Genomic DNA, 19798 nt, shown 5'->3' on the forward strand with positions numbered 1-19798 from the left:
CTTCCTTCCTTCTTTCCTTCCTTCCTTCCTTCCTTCCTTCTTTCCTTCTCATTATTCCTATGGTTGATTGTTTTGCTTTTATTCTTTTTCTTTGCTTCAAAACTTTTATTTTGTTGTATTTAGTGTCTATAAGAATATTGTGCTAATATTAAACTTCTTCCCAGAAATCAAATCCATTTTTATAAAAGGTATCCTGAAACTCCTTTAAACCCTGGAAGGATACAAATTAAAGTAACAACATATAGTGAAAAGGAACACTTTCAAAGAGTTAAAGATAACTTACATTTTCAATTGTTTCATTCATTTCTTCCTCTGCACTCTGAAGTTTAGTTAAAATAGCTGCTCTTCTTAGGTTCAGATATTTAAGTCGATCCATAACTGTCTAAATTTAAAGAACAAATCTTTAAATACATTGACATTTGAACATTTCAAATATTCTGAAAAAGTGATGAGCCCATGAATGGAATACTTCCTCGCTCCTTTCTAGTTTCTGATTATTTGCTGGCAATCTTTGGTGTTCCGTGGCTTTTAGATGCATCATCCCAATCTCTGCCTTTGTTGTCACATAGCTATCTTTTCCCCGTGTATCCGAGGCTCTTCTCTTGTAAGGACACCAGTCATATTGCATGAGGGGCCACCCAGATTCAGCATGACTGAATCTGAACGTGATTATAATGAAAAGATCCTATTTCCAAATAAGGTCACATTTATAGGTAATGGAGGTTAGGACCTCAGTATGTTTTGTGGGGACACAATTCAACCTATAACAGTCTGCCCTCTGGTCCCCAAATATTCATGTCCTCAGAGGTCTACCTCTATGGGACATCTTCAGGGAGAGGGAAGACAACCATATGAAGATAGAAGCAGATTCTGGAGTTACGCTGCCACAAGGCAAGGGATGCCTAGGGGTGGGGTACCGGAAGCCAGAACAGATAAGGATGGATCCTTCTCTAGAGACTTTGGAGGGTGTATGACCCTGCCAACACTTAGATTTTGGACTTCTAGACTCCAGAACTATGACAGAATAAATTTCTGTCATTTTAAACCACCTGGTTTATGATATTTCTTATGGCAGCCCTAAGACACTCTGTGGAAGAATCCGAAACACAGAGTCTGAGATAAGAGATGGTGAGACAAAGTCCTGATGGCATATGGTAATTTATGGTAGACTGTATTTGTTCACAATTCACCCTTCCTTCTCCTCCCCTGTTAATTCCCTAGTTTGCGTTGGATAGAGTACACTTCCCTATCCCATTTGTATTGAGCTTCTCCATGTAACTTGTTTTGGCCAATAGAAGGTGGGCAGATGTGCCAGGGTACCAGTGCCAACTAGGGCCCTAACGTGCTGCACGCTTGGCAAATTTAAACCAGGGCTATTGGAGTTTCTGCCTTCTTGAGGAAAATATATCCCAGGTTGCAAAAAAATGGTGAAGTTCTGGATATATTTTGAAGCAGAAGCCTGATGTTTAAGATTGATAGTTTGATATACGATGTGAGAAAAAGAGAAGAGCAGCTGGAAGGATGGATTTGACATTTACTGAGAGGGGAATACTGTGAGAAGAATGTTTTTGTGACAAGGTGGTGATGATGGTGGATCGTGAGTTTTACCCTGCATATTTAAATCCGAGATTACATCTGTGAGGTTATAGAAAATATATATTTGTTTCTGCCTCTGATTCCTGGCACGGAACTCCCCAAACCCTTGTAAATTCCTAAGTGATAAAGCACTAGGAGCATCTTTTGTTCTATTGAAGTGACTCTGAGTAAGTTCCTGAATGGCTTCTGAATGGGGGCTGGTCACCAGAAAGATCAAGCCATGATTAGAAGCTTGGAATTTTCAGCATCACCCCTCATCCTGCAGAGAAGGGAGAGGGGCTAGAAACAGTTAATAACTAAGAAAGCCTCCATAAAGGCCCAATAGTTTGGGGTTTGGAGAGCTTCCAGGTTGGTGAACACATCTACATTGGGAGGGCAACACACTCCAACCCCACGGGGACAGAAGCTGCAGAACTTGGGACCCTTCTAGGCCTCGCCCTGTGTGTATCTCTTCATCTGGTGGTTCATCTGTATTCTTTATCATATCTTTTACTAAACTGGTAATGTAAATAATGTAAATAAGTATTCCTATGAGTTCTGTGAGCCACTCTAGCAAGTTAATCAAACTTTAAGAGGGGGTTATGGAAACCTCCAATCTATAACCCAGTTGGACAGAAATTGGGGTTAACCTGGAAACCTACTACTTGTGATTGGCATCTGAAGTGGGGTGGGAACAGTTTTGTGGGACTGAACCCTCAACCTATGGGAGCTGACACTCTCCAGGTAGACAGCTTGAGAATTGAATTGAACTTTAGGACACCTAGCTGGTATCACAGAGGATTGCTTGGTGTGGGGGAAAACATCCACACATTTGGTGACTAAAAGTAAAAGAAGCAAAGTGTTCTGTGTGAGAGTAAAGAAAGACTCACGGGTGGAAAACAGAGTTTTTCCAATACAACATCCAATTGAATATATTGAGTAGCAGTTGATTATACAAGTGCAGAATTCAGGGGAAAGGTCTGGGATAATAATATGAATATAATAGTTGCCAGAGTTTAGAAGGTATTTAAAATCATTGGACTGGATAAAGTTGTCTAAGCAGTGAGGGTAGCCCGAGAAGAGTGAACAAGGAGTGAGCTCTGCGATCCCCCGACACTAGAGGTTAGAGATGGGAGTGTCCAGTGAGGGAGAATGGACCATAGTAGTGTGGGGTCCAGGAAGCCAAGGGAGGAAAAAGAGTGGAAAGAAGTGATGAGCTGAGTCAAATGTTGCTTCTAGGTGAATTAGATCAAGACTGAAAAGTGACCAGTGGCTTTGGTCAGGAGATCACTGATGATCTTAGCCAGAGCATATTCCAGTTGAAGATCTCCATAATTGGCTCCACCAGTAGCATTATTACTACGTGGAGATCAATTATATCAAGCCAGAAATCTAGGCATTATCTCTGACTCTTCTCTCCCTTAACTCCTACAGGAAGTCATTCATCAAGTCCTGTCATGCAGATTTCTTAAATATCTCTCAGGTCTGTCTTCTGTGCATTCCCACAGTCACTACCCTAGGTTAGGACATCATCTCTTACCTGACTTACTGAAAAAGCCAGTACTTGTCTTCCTACCACCAATTTTATTTTTCTCCAATTTTTTTTTTTCTTTGCACTGCAGTCTGAGTAATCTTTCTTAAATAGAAATAGGATCATTTTCATTCTCTGGCTTAAAACTTTTTGCTGGCTGCCCACTCTCCCATGAAGAGGTCTAAACTCTTTAACAGGGCTTATGAGGTCCTCGTTGGTGCAACCCCTGCTTATTCCTAAAGTCTTGGCACTATTCTACCACTCCTCCCTGCCCCCTAAGCCGCATCTATGTTCCAGCCCTACAACTCGCTATGCTATTTCTTGCCTCTGGGGCTTCACATAGACTCTTCTTTCAACATGAACCACTGTACTACCTACCTCCCCTCTCCTAGCCTTCAAGGTCTAATTCTTACTCATCCTTAGAGTTTCAATTTAAAAATAATTTCAGACAGATGGACTTCTTCACCAGACTAGGTTCTACCCTTTTGCCACACCATTTCTCAATCCCATCAGCAATGTATGCAGGTTCCAATTTTTCCACATCCTTGCCAATACTTGTTAGTGCCTGTTTATTTTTAAATTTTTAAAAATTGATCTTAGTGGGTGTGAAGTAGTATTTCATTAATGTTTTGATTTGCATTTCCCCAGTGTTTCACATTAAGTACCTTATCATGTGTTATTGCTATTACTTGTTTTTACTTTTCTTTGAGGCATTTTTTGTCATATGGAGATTTTAAATTCTAATGTAGTTTTAAATATAGACAAAGGAATAAGTACAACATCAAATTTTTAAGTGTTAAAATGAATTTTTCAAAAATGAATAGTTTTTAAAATGTAAATAAATTTCTGATGTGTATTAAAATAAGTACAATCCAGTCAAAATTTTTTTGATTTTCCAAATTGGGATATTCTTACTGAACATTATACTTACCATGAAGAGCTCCTCTGGGGGCTTATTTCCATCTAGTTCAATGAGAAACCGGGAATTGTGTTCAGCCATTACTTCCTGCAGACAATAGAGAAGAAATCTTATAATTCAGGTTCATTGGGAAAACTGAAGGCAAGATCTGAATCTTAATAAACTACGAAAAAACCTTCAAAGCTAAATTGCTTTATACATGACATAATGTATGGTATTTTCCAGTGCTCAAGAGATCATTTGCAAAAGCCTAGTCTTCTTACCATGAATTTTATTCTTTCTGGTTTTTTTGTTTGTTTGTTTTTTCTCTACTTTGAAGTCTTAGAGTCCTTCCCATTAGAAAATGTTCAGGGTCATCTGTCTCTCTGCAAATATTCATAAAATAATTTCTGCCAAACTAATAATTGAAAAATGAGATTGGTTTGTTTTACTTTTTGTTCCTTTGGCTATGAGCAAGGTTTAGCACCCAGATCTCTGTATACTACCTAATTATAACCTCTGTACATTTTTCTATTAGATTGTTTTTTTTTCCTAACATTTATGGAAAGTCTTTAACACTTATCCACCATAGGGATGGCAAATATTTTACCTTGCTATTATTTATCTTTGTTTATGGTCTCTTCTGTAATATAAAATATTTTTACAATAAAATATATCTGTTTTCATTGTTTCTGGAATTCCTTTCTTGCTTAAATTAGATTTTCTCTACCTCAAGCTTATGTTAATAGTCTTCTAATTTTCTTAAGGTATTTTTTGTTTGTAATATTAAAATCTAAAATCCACTGGATTTTATTTTTGTACACTGGCAATGTTGAACACTATCTGAGTTCTGTGTTCTCAAGAAGTAGGGATCATTGAGAGTCGAGAGTCACCTCCACCCTCCTTCAAGGACTTGAATAAGATCCGTCTCCATCCTTCCTGATTCCCATAAGACTTGAGAATGGCTCACTTATTTACCTGCCTCCATAAAACTTCAGGCCCCTTTCCTTTTCTTTGAGAAGGCCTTCATCGATGAAGGTTCTCTCTATTGTAATAGTCTAAACAAAATCATTTTAATTCTGCCTTTCACAATACTGTGCAAGATGGAGTTTTAAGAGTTTCTTCTAGACAGAGAACACATACCAGCATTATGTATTTAACCATAAATAATCATATTCTGAACAAGGAAGCACATGATGCTTTTCTGTATTTGAGATTCTTTCCTTAAGCTAGATTCTTAAGAGTGGACTTATTAAGTCAAAAGGTGTGAACACTCCTAAGGTTAAAGATACATGCACCAGGTGAGACCAGGAATCAAGTTGGGATTCAAAGACAGGTAAGAATGAGGACTTAGTCTTGGATTACTCTTGAAGCAGGATATAAACCAGAAGATTATTCAAGTTAGTTTGCTCCCACTCACTTCCTCATGTCTCTTATAGGTATACTGAATTTTGGTGGTCCCAAGGGCACTGATATCTCATCCAGGTCAGAGGAGGCTAGAATTGCAGGTTTCTACCTTTTCTGGCTCTCCCCCACTTCCCTCTCTATACATCAGTACCCTGGAGTTACCATATAAACAATAGTTTTACTGGTCATCAGGTGTCACCTAGGCCTAAAGTCTAGGTCTTGGTTTTTAAAATCTTGCTTTGTTGGCACTAGGACAGTCAATTCTTATCTATGCTTTGTAGCAAGGCCTAGAAGTTTTCCACTTCTGGACTTTTTATGACAAGCTATTAAAAAATGACCATACTGATTTCTATTCATTCAGCAAGTCTTCAGTGTTTGCTTTACTATATACCTGCTAGCATTAGAAATGGAAGTGATTCTTCATTATTTAGATTAGCATTTCTTTATAATCGGTGAAGCTGAACATTTTTCTAGAGGCCTGTTACCCTATTGTCTTTCATTTTTGTGAACTGCTCACATTTTTTGTGCCCAATTTTCTAGGTAGGGTGGGAACTTATAGGTTTAAAAATAATTTCTATGACTTTTTCATAATTGATGTGTATATATTTCCAGTTGTCTTTTGAGTAAAGTTTTAAAAGATTTTTATTTCCAGAAATCTTACATATAATGAAGTTGAAGTTATCATTTTTTTCCTTTATGATCTCATTATTTGTTCAGCCGAACACCTGTTAAGCATTTACTACTTGCCAGACTTTGGGCACTAAACTGGGCATCAGTGATGCCAGGATGTAAGACCTGGTCCCTGTGCTTGAAGGAACCATCTCTGCTCCCAATATGAATATAGTTTTCTGATTTTCTGAATTTAGTTTTAATTATGCTTTATTTCATATCCAGTGTCAACCACTTAAGGACTTTGCAGGCTATTTTTGTTAGAAGAAAGAAAGAACATTACAGATAGACATGCAGATTACTCTAATGAAGCTGTTTAAAGGCCAAGGATAGAAGAGGGGGAAGGGAGGAATAAAAGTTATACATAAGAAAACAATTAAATTTGCTTTTCATTTTGGAGAGAAGCTAATGAGAATGAAAATGATTCACATATTTTTCTTTAAAAGTATATAAACATTAGAAAACAGCATAAAATAAATTATTTTAGTTTATCAGATGGGAAGAGGCACCTTGAAGACTTTTTTATTTGTCTTTTAGTTCTATTGCTTAGCATGGTGTCTGGCCAAATATCCAAGTTCAACAAATGTTTGTTGAATAACTCTTCAATACAAATCTGACAGAGTCTTCCTTGGATTTTTAGCCATATAAAATATGCTGTTCATGTAATTTTAATTTTAATAATCGAATTTAAAAAATGCTAATTATGTTTAAAACTTTCCTATTACAATATGTAATGGCCGTATCATATTTATATATCATCAACTTTAATGAGATAACCATAGAAACCAATCTAGGGATAATTCTTCTTTAGATTGTAATTTAAATAAATTAACAATTCCTTCTAGACTAAAAGACATCCCTTAAGTGTATATTTGTTTTGCTAACCCATAAATTACAGATTGAAAATCCTTTTACAAAATAGTCTTTTAACATGGGTTTTCCAGCCTCCAATCATAAATGAATTCCCATAGTGACTTTTCAGCAACACTACTGCTTTTGTAAGAGCAAAATAATATTGTTCTATGAAACAGCCTTTGGGATGGAAGCCTTATTCTAAAAGCATTCTACCAAACTCAAGAGGAGGAGAATCAAGCAGATGATATATATGGGTAAATAAATGTGAAAGCTATTTCACCAGTGACAGAACACAATATATCTTGGTCTTACTTCTAAAACATGAAGAATTATCTCCTTATAAAGTTTAACAACATGCTCAATATTTTCCAAATAATCCTCAGGCCTCTGAACTAGATGTTGAAGAATTTCGGCCACCATCTGCATTTCAGCAATAATTGCCTAAAGAGAAAAGAAGAAATTTTAAATATCTTTATGTTAATGATGATTTAATTTATGAGCCACATTCCTCCCTCCTTATATCAAGATGCCATTTGGAGGTGAAAAGCAAGCAGAAGGGAAAATTAGAAACAGGATTTTTATTTAAGAGAGAGTGAACATCCTAAGGGGGCTTTATCAGATCGAATAAAACTTTAAATTGACTTGGAGATTTATTTAATTTCTTTTTGCTCCTCAATGAGTAGGGAAGGGCAGGGGAAGAACATCAGATTTTTAGAGACAAAGAAATTAGATTTTCTCTGAATACCTGAGCTTCTACTTAATTCAGTCATTCAGAAAAGATTGATCGGGTGTCAACTATGTGCCAGGCTCTTCTAGGGGCTTGAGATACTGCAGTGAATAAAACCAACTAAGATGCTGGAGATCATAAAGCACACGTTCCAGTTGGGGAATACACAACATAAAGTAGACAAATAAATGTATGACAGGTTAGGTGGTGGTAAGTACGAGGAAGAAAGATAATGCAGGATAGAGGGAATGAAGAGTGATGGGAGAAGATGCTATTTTAATCAGGTGGTTATGAAAGGTTTCTCTGAAGAAGTAACAGTTGAGTAGAACCCAGAGGAAATGAGGGAGAAAGCCACATAGATTTCTGGAGGAAGAATATTTCAAGGCAGAGAGAATAGTGTGTGTAAAAGTTCTTAGCCCAGGGCCTGGAAAGTGTTCAGTATCATATTTATTATTCTATTATCATTACCATATTTATTATCTAATTACTAACTCTAGTTTTTATCAATGCATACACATTCATATTTTATACCATTTGAATCATATTAACTATTACATAAGATATTTTATAATTTGAAATGCTTTAAATACTGTTTTAATGGTCGAATAATATATTAATACCCAAAAGACATTATCCTTTCCTCTCTCTAGCAGAGGGCTTTGCTAGGATGCTTGTAAATTCGGTCGGTACACAACTTCTTACTAAGTATCTACTGTGATAAGTGCTATGAGGAAAATGAAGCAGGGTAAGAGGTTAGGCCTGTGCTCTCCAGCATGATAGCTACTGGCCGCACATACCAACTGAGCATGTGAAATGTGGCAAGTGCATGTTGGGACGTGCTATAAGTGAAGTACACACCAGATTTCAAAAATCTAGCATGAGAAAAGTACATCATTCTTAAATAAAATATAATATTAAGTAAATACAGTATTAAAATTACTTTTGTCTGTTTCTTTTTACTTTTTTTTTTTTTAAAGTGGCTACTATTTAAAATCATATATAGTAAGGTATATTTCTGGGTTAGAGAGTCGCTTCCTGGATGGTCTCTAGAGAAGAAATCTCTGGGGTGAGATGTTGGTGATGTAAATGAGCAAGCATGTGAAGAGGATCTGGAGGAGACTGTGGTAGGCAGAGGAGAGAAGAAACAGGGAGTACAAAGACTGGAGGTGAGATTGAGTTCAGCATAGTTAAATACTAGCTGGAAGGCCAAGATGGCTGGAATATAGTGAGCAAGAGGGGAGAGACCGCGGGGGTGAGATCAGAGAGGCTGGGTCCATGGCCTTGTAAGCTATGCGAGAGTGTTTGGATTTTCACCTAAAGGTAAATTAGAAAGTCACTGAGGGTCATATTTTTAAAAAATGACTCTGGTTTTTGTAAAGAATGGAATGGGATGCGGAGGGCGGAGGAAAGTGGAAGCCATGAGAACATTAATAAAGCTGTTATAGCAGTTCGGAAAATTCTTTACATTTACATGTATATATATTAAGGGTAAACACTTTCGTACCATTGACCTAAGTGGGTGACAGGTTTGCTCCTGAACGTGGCTGTGCCACTATTCAGAGATCACTGCAAACTGGGCCCTGGGGGCTGAATCCAGCCTGAAGGCATAATTTAATTATCTCCCCCAGGATTGGCCTATATGGTGTTTTAAAAGTTTCCGATTAGTTGCCAACTATTCTTATTTTAAAACACTGATTTCAGGTTCTCTGGAAAAAACAGACTACCTGGTAAAGATAGGCTAGCTTTCCCACATGGCAATAGCTGGGCTGGAGCTTAGAGGCAGCTGTCCTCTGAAGAAGGACATGCACTCTCTAGCTGTACAGAAAACCTTTCTGTAGCAATAGAAACGTTCTATATCTGTGCTGTCCAATTTGGAAGACACAGCCACGTTTGTCACTGAGCACTTGAAATATGGCTGGTGCTACTGAGGAACTAAACTTTAAAATTTTTATCATTTTAATTAATTTGAATTTAAATAGCCACATGGGGTTAGTGGCTACCACACTAGACAGTGCAGTCCTAGCCTACTCTAGTCCTCACTCTTCCTGGTCGTATTTCTGGCCAATATCACAAACTGACATAACTGTGGCCCCTGAAACTAAGTGAGTTGTGATCCTCTATCTCACCATCTTTAAGATGGTGTGCTTTATTCATGCTAAAATGACATACTTTTGTTCCTATTTGCTATGTAGTTTTCCTTTTTAAAAAAAAAAAAAAAGTCTGGAATAGATGCTGACTACCACCTAATGCTTTATTTGCACATGGAAGCGGCTTTTAAATAGGCTTTTTTGTATTAACAGGTTTTTTAACTGAGATATAATTGACATATAATAGTATATCAGTTTCAAGTGTCTGACATTATGATTTGATATTTGTATACATTGCAAAATGATCACCATAGTAAGTCTAGTTAACATTCATCACCACACATAAGCAAATATTTTTTTCTTGTGATGAGAAATTTTAAGATCTACTCTTAAATGAGAGAACAAATATCAAAGATACATTGAACCCATTAGTGAGGGAACCAGCAGGATGACAAAGCTGAAGTATACGAAAACACTGAAATAAGACTGCAACATTAGATACAAGGCTGCTTAATATCCTACAGGGCAATAAAACTGTAACCTTTGTGGATTATCTATTCTACTTGAAAAATGATTTGCAATATGTCCATTTATAAATTAACAAGAGTCTAGGTTCTAATAGAAATAGTATTTATTTATAATAAGTTTATAATAAATTTTAATTAGACATTATAAAAATTACATAAAATTATAAATTATAAACATTTTAATTTATATTAGAAATCACAGGTGTATTTTAGTAGAGTAAGAATTGGCAAACTATGGCCCACCCCATCCCTGCAGGCCAAATCCAGTCCATCACCTGTTAACAGATTTCTTAATATTGAAATGTCCTCAGTAAGTCATGGTAGAAGATTCTTTTGGTGCCCTACTGCATTATGCCCACTAGTATTGACTTTAGGATTATTGTAACAACATGTACATGTGAAACTGGGCTACAGATTTCTTCTTATGTGCTCTCTTTGTCAGCGTTTGCAATCCGGGTTATGTTAGCTTCATAAACTGGATTATACCTGGGCTACCTTGGTCCCCACATTACACTTTGTCTTTTATTACTCTGACTCTTCACTCTGACTTGCATAGTGCTTGATACATAGTAGGTGATCAATGACTCTGTTGCTAAGAAATGAAGCAGATTAGCTGTCAGGATGTGAAGGGACTTCCATACTGAGAAGAAAGCTAAACTTGATGACCTCCAGAGTGTGATCGAATAGTTCTTAAAAATATGAAATATTTTTGCTATTTCCTCCAGACTAAATAGAAATATAAAGAAAATGCAATTTTCTCTAGTATCTATTTTCTATTACCCATGCTATCATTTAATTTAATTATTGTGAATTATAAAAGTATATTATATGGTATTGGGATATTACCTCTTCTTCTTCTTGCTCTTCTTCCTCTTCCAGTTCCTCTTCTCCTTTTCCTTCTTTGTGTGTGTCTCTCTTCTTTTTCCTACGATTCCCAATGACTTCAGGATCCCACTGGTCCCTTGTGTATAGGTACCCTGTAGTGCTGTGCTGCCTTTGCCCAGAAATTCTTTGGCATAAATCAAAATCAGGGCACTAAGGAACAACATTAGTAATCACTTAAAGCATGTTAAATATTCTTTTACTTCCTATTCATATATTATGCAATAAATAAACCAGAAAATTCCTAAAACTGTAGGTGCATGAAATATTGTAAATGTCATTTTATAAATGTCATCACAAGCTGAGAGGCACAAGATACAACTTCTATGTTATGCCACACTTTTCTTTGTCCAAATTAGTATATATATGAGAAAATATCAGAAGTTTTAAGATGAAAAAAGAGGGTCAGAGAACAATAAAAAGAGTTAGAGAAATAGAATAGAAAATCAGTTTAGTCTGCAAAGGTACACAGGTGGATTCTGTCATATTAGCTTGAAAATGCTGAGAATGGAGAAAAATGAGAACTATCCATATATTTCCAATAAAAAATATCATGTATTTGCAATATTTACTATCATTTACAGTTTTATGGGTGTAGTATCTCATAAAATGGCAGTCACGAATGGGACCTGAAAGGTCATCTATTCTAGTCTAATCTTTTCATTTTTATAAATGAGAAAACTGAATCTGGATAGTAAAAAAGAAGCCAAAATCAAAGTCTACAAGCAATTTTCTTCCTTCAAAGTGCTTTCACATGTGTAATATTTGACTCAGTTCTTTAACTAATCTTGTAAGAGAAGTGATCCAATGTTATGATTAAAGCCATTTTGCAGATCAGAGAAGAACTGCTCTGGCAGGTTAAGACTCTGGTTTCAGATCACAATGTCATGAGGGGGAACTACAACTTGGAACCAGGCCTTCTGATTCATAGCCCATGCTCTGTGGCTCATTATTAATGATAACCTGGATTATCTTGCTCTAAATCACTCTTAGGATAAAAAACTCTAGATGACATTCTATGGTTGTAGTTCTCAGACATTAGGATGTAACTGCGTATAGAGAACCATAAATAAAGATTTCTGCTCTCTCTTGTTATTTATGAAGTCTGGAGTGAGGCTTAGAATTTTAACAAGTATTCTCAGTGATTCTGATGCCAATAGTTTATGTATCACATAAGGAAGTAAGAAACTTTAGAACATTCCTTGCTCGCTTTCTGATTCTTCAGGGTACCTCTATGTGGAGATGGTTTAGATATTTATTAAGGCAAGACTTTTATTTATGTTTCCAAATCTTTCACAAAAAAAAAAAAAAAAGATTTTAACCCATTTAGGTAATTTAAAAAAATGTGTATGTATTTGCCCTTATTGAGCAGAATACCCACATTGTGGGTCCCTGATGATTGCCTTGAGTTGTCTCCTGTTTTCACTTGCAGGAAGTGATTAATAAGAGGGTGAGTCTGAAGAACAAGCCTCAGGGCAGGGGTCCTCAACCTTTAGCAGGCATCAGAGTCACCTAGAGGGTTTTCAGCACTGATAGCCGGCACCACCCCCAGAGTTTCTGACCCATAGTTCTGGGCTGAGGCCTGAGAATTTGCATTTCTAACAAGCTTCTGAGTGCTACTGATGCAGTTGGCTCTGGGATTGTATGCTGAGAATCACTGCTATGATAGATAACTGGCTTTTAACTTTTTCTTTTTCTATTACAGACTCCTTTAGAATATGATGAAAACCATGGGCATTTGCTTCAGAAAAATCCATGTACACATAAAATTTTGATGTAATTTCAAGAGGTTCATGGATGCTTAAGCATTTGTAGATCCCAGGCTAAGAACTTCTGCTCTAGAAATTCCAGGATTTATCCCCAAATAAGGCCAAACCATCAAATAAGTGTGTGTTATACTGAGTGCTATCTCACATAAGGCCCTCTGATTATACTCTGGCTACCCTATTGAAACTGCTGTGTATACCCACTATCAATCACACTTATAATATAAATGGGGTTCAGGACTTTTCTATATTAACAATCCCTTATATTAAGACTTGTGTAAGATAATTCTCTCATTTTTTAGTGAAAGTTTTGTTTTTTTCCTGAGAAATAGCTGGTCTTTTCATGGACAATGTGAATTTTATATAACTGGTCACATTTCCCCCTTCTATTTTTGGCTTATCAAGTTTAAAACCAAATTGATGCCCTAAATTTAGTAAGTACTTGGAGCCTTTTTTTCCACCAGATCTTAATTTCCTATGTAGATTGTTTTCCATGACTTAAACTTTATGTTTGGTTTCAGATAATTGTTTGAGTTCTTTTCTTCTCTCCATTATACACATGTTTACAAGTGTGACATTCTCAGGGGCTGCATATTCAACACTTCAAGGCCACCTCTCCCTCACAGCTTACCCTAACACACCACTGGGTTCCAACACCTGAGCTGAGAACCATCTAATTTATTTTGAGCTGTCAAGCCCTTTGGAGAATCAGGACGCTATGACTGTAAAAGCTTATCATTCATTTTCATGTAAACAAGTACTTCTCACTTCACTGAATTCTTATCACAACCCCATGAGGCAGTTATCTATCATAGCTGTCATCATCTTTGTAAAGAGAAAATTGAGTCTTCTCCCTGTGATCTACCAAATTCTAACAGTTGATAAAGGAGAGACTTCGGAACAGGACTCAGCCTTGATTCTTAACCAGTCTAGTAGTGTTCTCTAACATTCATACGTTCAAGTCATTTGTTCATTCTTTCATTTTATTTAACTGGCAAATTTACTAGATGTCTACTAGTTGCCATGTATTATGCTAGCTGGTATTTATATGAGTAAGGCATGGCTCCCACCTTTGAGTAAGGCAGAGTCCAGAAGGAAAACAGTCAATGACAATATAGTGAGGTAATATAATAGGGAGAAGAGAGCAATGTGAATGGTCAACAGAGAAGTATGTAACTTTCCTGTGGTAAGTAATGTGTGCGTGGAAAGGAGAGAGAGAGAGGGAGAGAGAGAATTATTGTTATTGCGTGTGTTGGCGGGTAGGGGGTGGTCATCGGAGAAAGTTCTGAGATGATGCCTGAACTGACCTTTCAAAGGATGCCATGATTAAGCCTGGTGAAGAGGCAAGGAGGTGTTGCCTGTGGATAGAGCTGCAGGTGCAAACACAGAGAAGTACAAGAAAGTATAACTCAGTCCCTATGATTGATATATAAATTATTTCCCTATTTAAAATTTTTGAAAGCATTCCTTTAATTTCACTACCATAGAAAAGAATGGTTAACTATACTAGAAAAACAACTAATATTCTTACCTTAATATTGATTATAATATCAGGTTTCAAATCTAAATTTCTAATTAATTCTATTTGCTGCAAAACAGTCATGGCATCCTGTGAAAGTGATGGTATTTCAGTGATAATATAACCTGTATGGTAAAATACAAATTTTAAAGTTTTATATTATCTATATGTAAGAGCATAGATTTATTATTATTACTTTATAAAATATTATCTAGTTATTAATGAACACTAGCACAGGTCTTAAAATCATCTGTCAAAATCTTAAATTAATAGTTAAGGAAGTATAACATGAATACTTTTCTGATAATAAATAAAACCATTCATCTAGGAAAAGACATCTTTAAAAATTCCAAATCAATTTATTTTAGGCACATAAGGAGCCTAGGGAAGGAAATTCCATGCTAATAATTCTTTTCATCTGAGGAAAGCTCATATGATAAATGGTAAAGGTATATTATAGGGGTTCCATAGTCTATTATTTTTCTTTTTTAAATTAATATTTTATAATATAGCAGGATATATGTGTATAATGTATATGTAAGTTATAGAGAGTAATAAAACACCCATGTACCCTCATACAGTGTAAGAAATTATCAACATGAGTTTGGCTTAGCACATTCATTGACTTGCATCCCTACCTGGAAACCTAAATCTTCTCCTTGAAATTCACCCTGTTTACCATCACCATGGTAATTTTAATAAATTTCTTTAATTATGTCACTGGTTTGCCTCCTCTGAGACTTGACGGCCGGCATTAATGCCCTGGTCTGACATATCCCACTGGCGGGTACTGTGATGAAGGAGATGGCATGGCCTAGCCCTGGACTGAATTCAACCCCTGCCCAACTCACCTCTCCTGATCGAACAGTTTCAGAGACCAGTCAGTCTCTAGAGTTCATGCCCTCCTCTTCTAAGCAACAAGAAATTATACAATAGTTCCCTCTCATTCCCTCTGCTGGCAACACTGTCCAACATCTGTGTATCACAAGTAGATGACAGAAAGGTACTTGGCACCCTGTTTACTAAACTCTCCAGTACCTTGTGTATTACTACGAAAACTGCCACTGCCTGGAGAGCTTATCAGGCATTCCAAGTGTGACTGCAGGCATGCTAAACCTCGGGTATACTTGTATATTTGAATGAGTTTCATACTTGATCTCTTTCCTGAGGGAGGCAGCAGAAGAATGCAGTTTCCATAGGGTCTGGCTCTCTCCTGGTAGGCTATTATTTGGACTGTCTGAGCAATTGATTTGGGGGCTCTACCCATTGAGGGTGGCCAATATCATTATATCCAAACCCTGGGAAAAGTTGTGGGAGAGACAGAGTGGAATAACTTAGTTCTCTAGACCCAATTCTGGAAAGATCTCAGGGGGATGCTTCCTTGTAAACACGCCAGAGCTGCTGAGCCTACTGTCAACCTCTTTAACCTCAGAGACAAGTACGTAGGTGGAAGCATAGATGGGGACTTCCCCTCCCTGTCCTACATCTCCTCGACACCATTAGCAACACCTTGCCCTCCATGTTGGAGGAATGATAGATGCCATGGAGGAATGGAGGAATGATAGATGCCATGCTACTCCTTGCTGGGCACCTCCATGTGTGTACTATCATAGACAGAGTAGGCACCCTGGAGGCTGCTTTGTAGCCACTGATGTATAAAAATAAACATACCAAAGTGAGAGACTTCTAGGGAGTTGAGCTTCTCCAACATTAGCTTTATGACAAGTTCATCTGGAGCACTGTGACCACTGATCAGTATTGATTGCAACTAAGAATAAACACAGATGTTGTACATTACTATTTAACGTGTCTGTGATACACAGCTTTTTAAAAAAAAATCATAACTTTGAAATTTAGATTTGTTTACCATAACTCCTGATTCGGTTTCACTGGAAATCTGTTCTTCCAAAACTGTTGAAGCTAAAATGTGAATTCAAAATATTAGCACAAACTAGAATTAGAATTGCCAAAGTAAGAAACATATTTGTGTGTTTTGTAAATGATAACAAAGACTAACATTTGTATATCACTTTAGTATTTACAAAGCCCATTTATATACATTATGTCATGTAAGCCTAACCTACGTGAGGCAACAGAATGTATTCCACAGAAAACAGGTCTGTGCCACCTGCTGCCTAAAGGATCTTAGGGGAGCTAACTTGATCTTGGGGAAGTTAACTTCCTAAACACCTCTGTACTTTGCATGCTTATACTCTGTGTAGTATGCAAGAGAACATGAATTGGATGAAATGAGATTATGTGTATGACAGTGATTTGGAAGTAATAAAGTATCGCATAAAATATACACTAGTATACTATTATTAGTCCAGACACTTTTATAATCATTCAGTTATATCCAGAGCCCATTAATTTCACATACTGATTGTATAAAAATAAAATATGCATCAAGAAATGTTATAAAAGTTAACATTGATTAGAAAGAGAGGTCCTGAGGCTGAAATTTGAATAACATGTTTTCTTTTTAAGAGGAAATATTCTATCCCTTGATAAAAGAGATCCTGAGTTAGAAATGACAGAGCTATGACCTAGGGTAGGGCCCAGGAACTAATGCTCTATTGAACATTTGATATTCTTTAAGATTTCTTACAAATGAATTTTTTGACCAAAGAAAGTTGTTCAAATTTTAAAAGTTTTGATTCTGGGGAAGATGGCAGACTAGGTAAAAGCAGAGTCTGTCTTCTCCCAGGTCCACATTGAAATTACAACCAAATTATAAAATAATCAACGTGGAGAATCACCTGAAGTCCAGCTGATCATAACACCTACATCTGATAATATAAAAGAGCCACATCGAAGCTGGTAGGAGGGGCAAAGTCGCGAATCGGGCTGGACCCGCACCCGCGGGTGGTGGAGGATCACTGGGAGGGAGAGTGAGGCTGCAGAGGCTCTCCTGAAGGAGAGGGGGGTTCTAGTCTCATCTGGGGGCTCTCTAGCCCAGGGTCTCAGCCCAGGGTCTCAGCCTAGGGAAGAGGAGATTCCAATAACTCTGACTGTAGAAAAGAGGGGATTCCAGCTATCTGGGTAAGATGGAAGGTGACTGAGCCCCTGGTCGTCCCTTTGAACGACCCGCGCACAGGCTTTCTGACCTGCAGACCCTCACCGGAGACACCAGCAGTGGGTCAGGGGCTTGCGTAGGATTCATTCTGAAAAAGTCTCCATTACCTGGAGTCAGAACGAAGGCTGGAAAGGCAGCCACCATTGTGCCTTAGTCTGGCTCCCCTACAAGGTAATCTACAGACCATGCCAGCTTGATTATGCAGACCCCACCCACAGAGCCAGTAGGAAGCGTTGGTCAGAGGGGATCAGTCATGCAGCCCAACCTGCAGATTGCCCGGGGCATTTGTTGCTGGATGGCTGCCAAGCCCTGCTCTGATTCAGGGCCAAGCATTCACAGAGAGTGACCAGCACTGTGAGGTGCATTTCAGAGGTCAGGCAGATCACTGCTGCCAAAACAAACTTGGGTGGATATCGGGGACCTGTGGGCCAGTCCCAGACAGCAGCTGGTCTTGCTGTGATTTGGGACTTCTGCGAGAACTCACAACAGTTAGCAAAGTTGCAGCAAGACTGAGGATGTATTGATCTGACTGCCATTGCCTCTCTGAGACCTCACCCCAACCTACCCTCAAATTGCCCCAGGTGGCCCAATGACAATGAACTGCCACAGCTATACCCCTCTCATCCCCTAATCTCCTAATCCACACAGGCAACAAACTTTGGCTGGCACAGGGTGGGCAATGCATGGAAATCAACAGCAGGCAGAACTTTGCTGCCTGCAAGAGTTGCAAGATTGTGTCCGGGGAGCACAGGGGTCTGTGAGAATGCTCCTGATGGCAGCTGGTCTCACTGTGATCTGGGTCTACAGAGGGAATGCCCAGGCACAGAAAATGCAGCAAAACTGAGGCTATATTGGCTGAACAGACCTTGTCTCCCTGAGATTCTGCTTCACTCAAGCCACAAAGTGCCTGCAGCCCATTGACAAGCAGCCTCCCGTACCCTGCTTGGCTCTGGGGTTGAACAGTTATCACAGGCAATAGACCCTGGCTAGTGCAGTGAGTGCATTTTGAGGAAAACAGTTGTGGACAGACCAGTGTTGCCTGTATGAGCTGCAATATCTCTTAAGGGAATTGCAGAGGTCTGTATTAGCCTGATGGCCCTTAAACTCCCCGAGTTCTTGCCCCATCCAGAACACAAAGTGCACGCTGCACATTGATAGGCAGCTGCCCCTGCCCTGGAGTAGCGCATTTAGGCTCAGGGTGGACAGCAGCTGACCTTGCTACGAGTGGAAACTTGTACAGGGAGACACAGAGACAGTGTTGGCACGTAAACTGACACTGCAGTGGCAGGGGGAAATTCACTCAATAGACCCAGGAGACTACTAGGGTCCCTGAACTACACAACATGCATATCACCCAGAGGCTCATCCAGTTTCAGAGTCTTACAGGCAACTGATAGGCAGTGTCAGGCCTTGAAGAACACTGGTCCCTCTGCTAAACTGCCACAGGTCAGGGATGGGGGATAACCGAGAGCTGCCTACAGCATTGTCTCTTCCACTTACCTATAGATCCAGCATAGGCAACAACCATCAGCAGATCAGTTTGTAGTTCTCACCAGGTAGCCCTGAGCCATCAAAAGCAGGGGTTGGCCTTGGCTTACAGGGGAGCCCCTCCCAAGGGGTCACAAAACTAACGCATTTGGAGGCTGGCACTAGACCACAACAGAGCAACTCCTGACTAGTTCCATTAGTGATACACACACAGGGTGATTGCAACAAGTACACAAGCCTGCTAGGGCAAATCCCACTCAATAGAGTCAGCCGCCACACAACAACTCTTATTCTGTGGGTGCAGCCAATTCACACAATTAGTCAGCCTGAACAGTAATCCCACCCAATGATCTACTAACAACAATAAAGGCTTGGCGACAACAGAACATCACACATAACTCACACAAAGGACACGTCCAGAGCTCCTGGCATAAGGAAGCAGGGAGAGTGTGCCACTGAGCCGCACAGGACACTTTCCACATTAGGCCATCTGGCCAAGGCTGAGAGGCAAAACCAATATTCCTGACACATAGAAACGAACACAGAGAGGCTAATAAAATGAGAAAACCAAGAAACATGCCACAAATGAAACAAAAGGAGAAAACTCCAAAAGATAAGCTAAATGAAATGGAGGCAAGCAACTTACCAGAGACAGAGTTCAAAATAACAGTTATAAGGATGGTCAACGAATTTATGAGGAGAATGGATGAGCACAATGAGAACCTTGACAGAGAGACGGTAAGCATTAAAAAGGACATAGAAACCATAAAAAAGAACCAGACAGAAATGAC

At 38.5% G+C, this 19798-nt stretch overlaps 1 protein-coding gene across 6 annotated transcripts in view; it reads right to left on the minus strand.

The window, feature by feature from the left end:
* AK9 (adenylate kinase 9) overlaps window positions 1-19798 on the minus strand; it is a 99298-nt gene that overhangs the window by 69850 nt on the left and 9650 nt on the right. For all 6 annotated transcript variants that reach the window (XM_025042457.1, XM_025042459.1, XM_025042456.1 and 3 more), the window contains 7 exons: window positions 16311-16363; window positions 16115-16211; window positions 14456-14568; window positions 11123-11311; window positions 7248-7376; window positions 4038-4112; window positions 284-382 (listed from right to left, as the gene is read on the minus strand). In XM_025042457.1, the coding sequence (XP_024898225.1) occupies window positions 284-382; window positions 4038-4112; window positions 7248-7376; window positions 11123-11311; window positions 14456-14568; window positions 16115-16211; window positions 16311-16363 (755 nt within the window). The remainder of the gene's footprint in view (window positions 1-283; window positions 383-4037; window positions 4113-7247; window positions 7377-11122; window positions 11312-14455; window positions 14569-16114; window positions 16212-16310; window positions 16364-19798) is intronic.

This window comes from Pteropus alecto, unplaced genomic scaffold, assembly GCF_000325575.1.
Source record: "Pteropus alecto unplaced genomic scaffold, ASM32557v1 scaffold79, whole genome shotgun sequence".
Classification (NCBI taxonomy): Eukaryota; Metazoa; Chordata; class Mammalia; order Chiroptera; family Pteropodidae; genus Pteropus; species Pteropus alecto.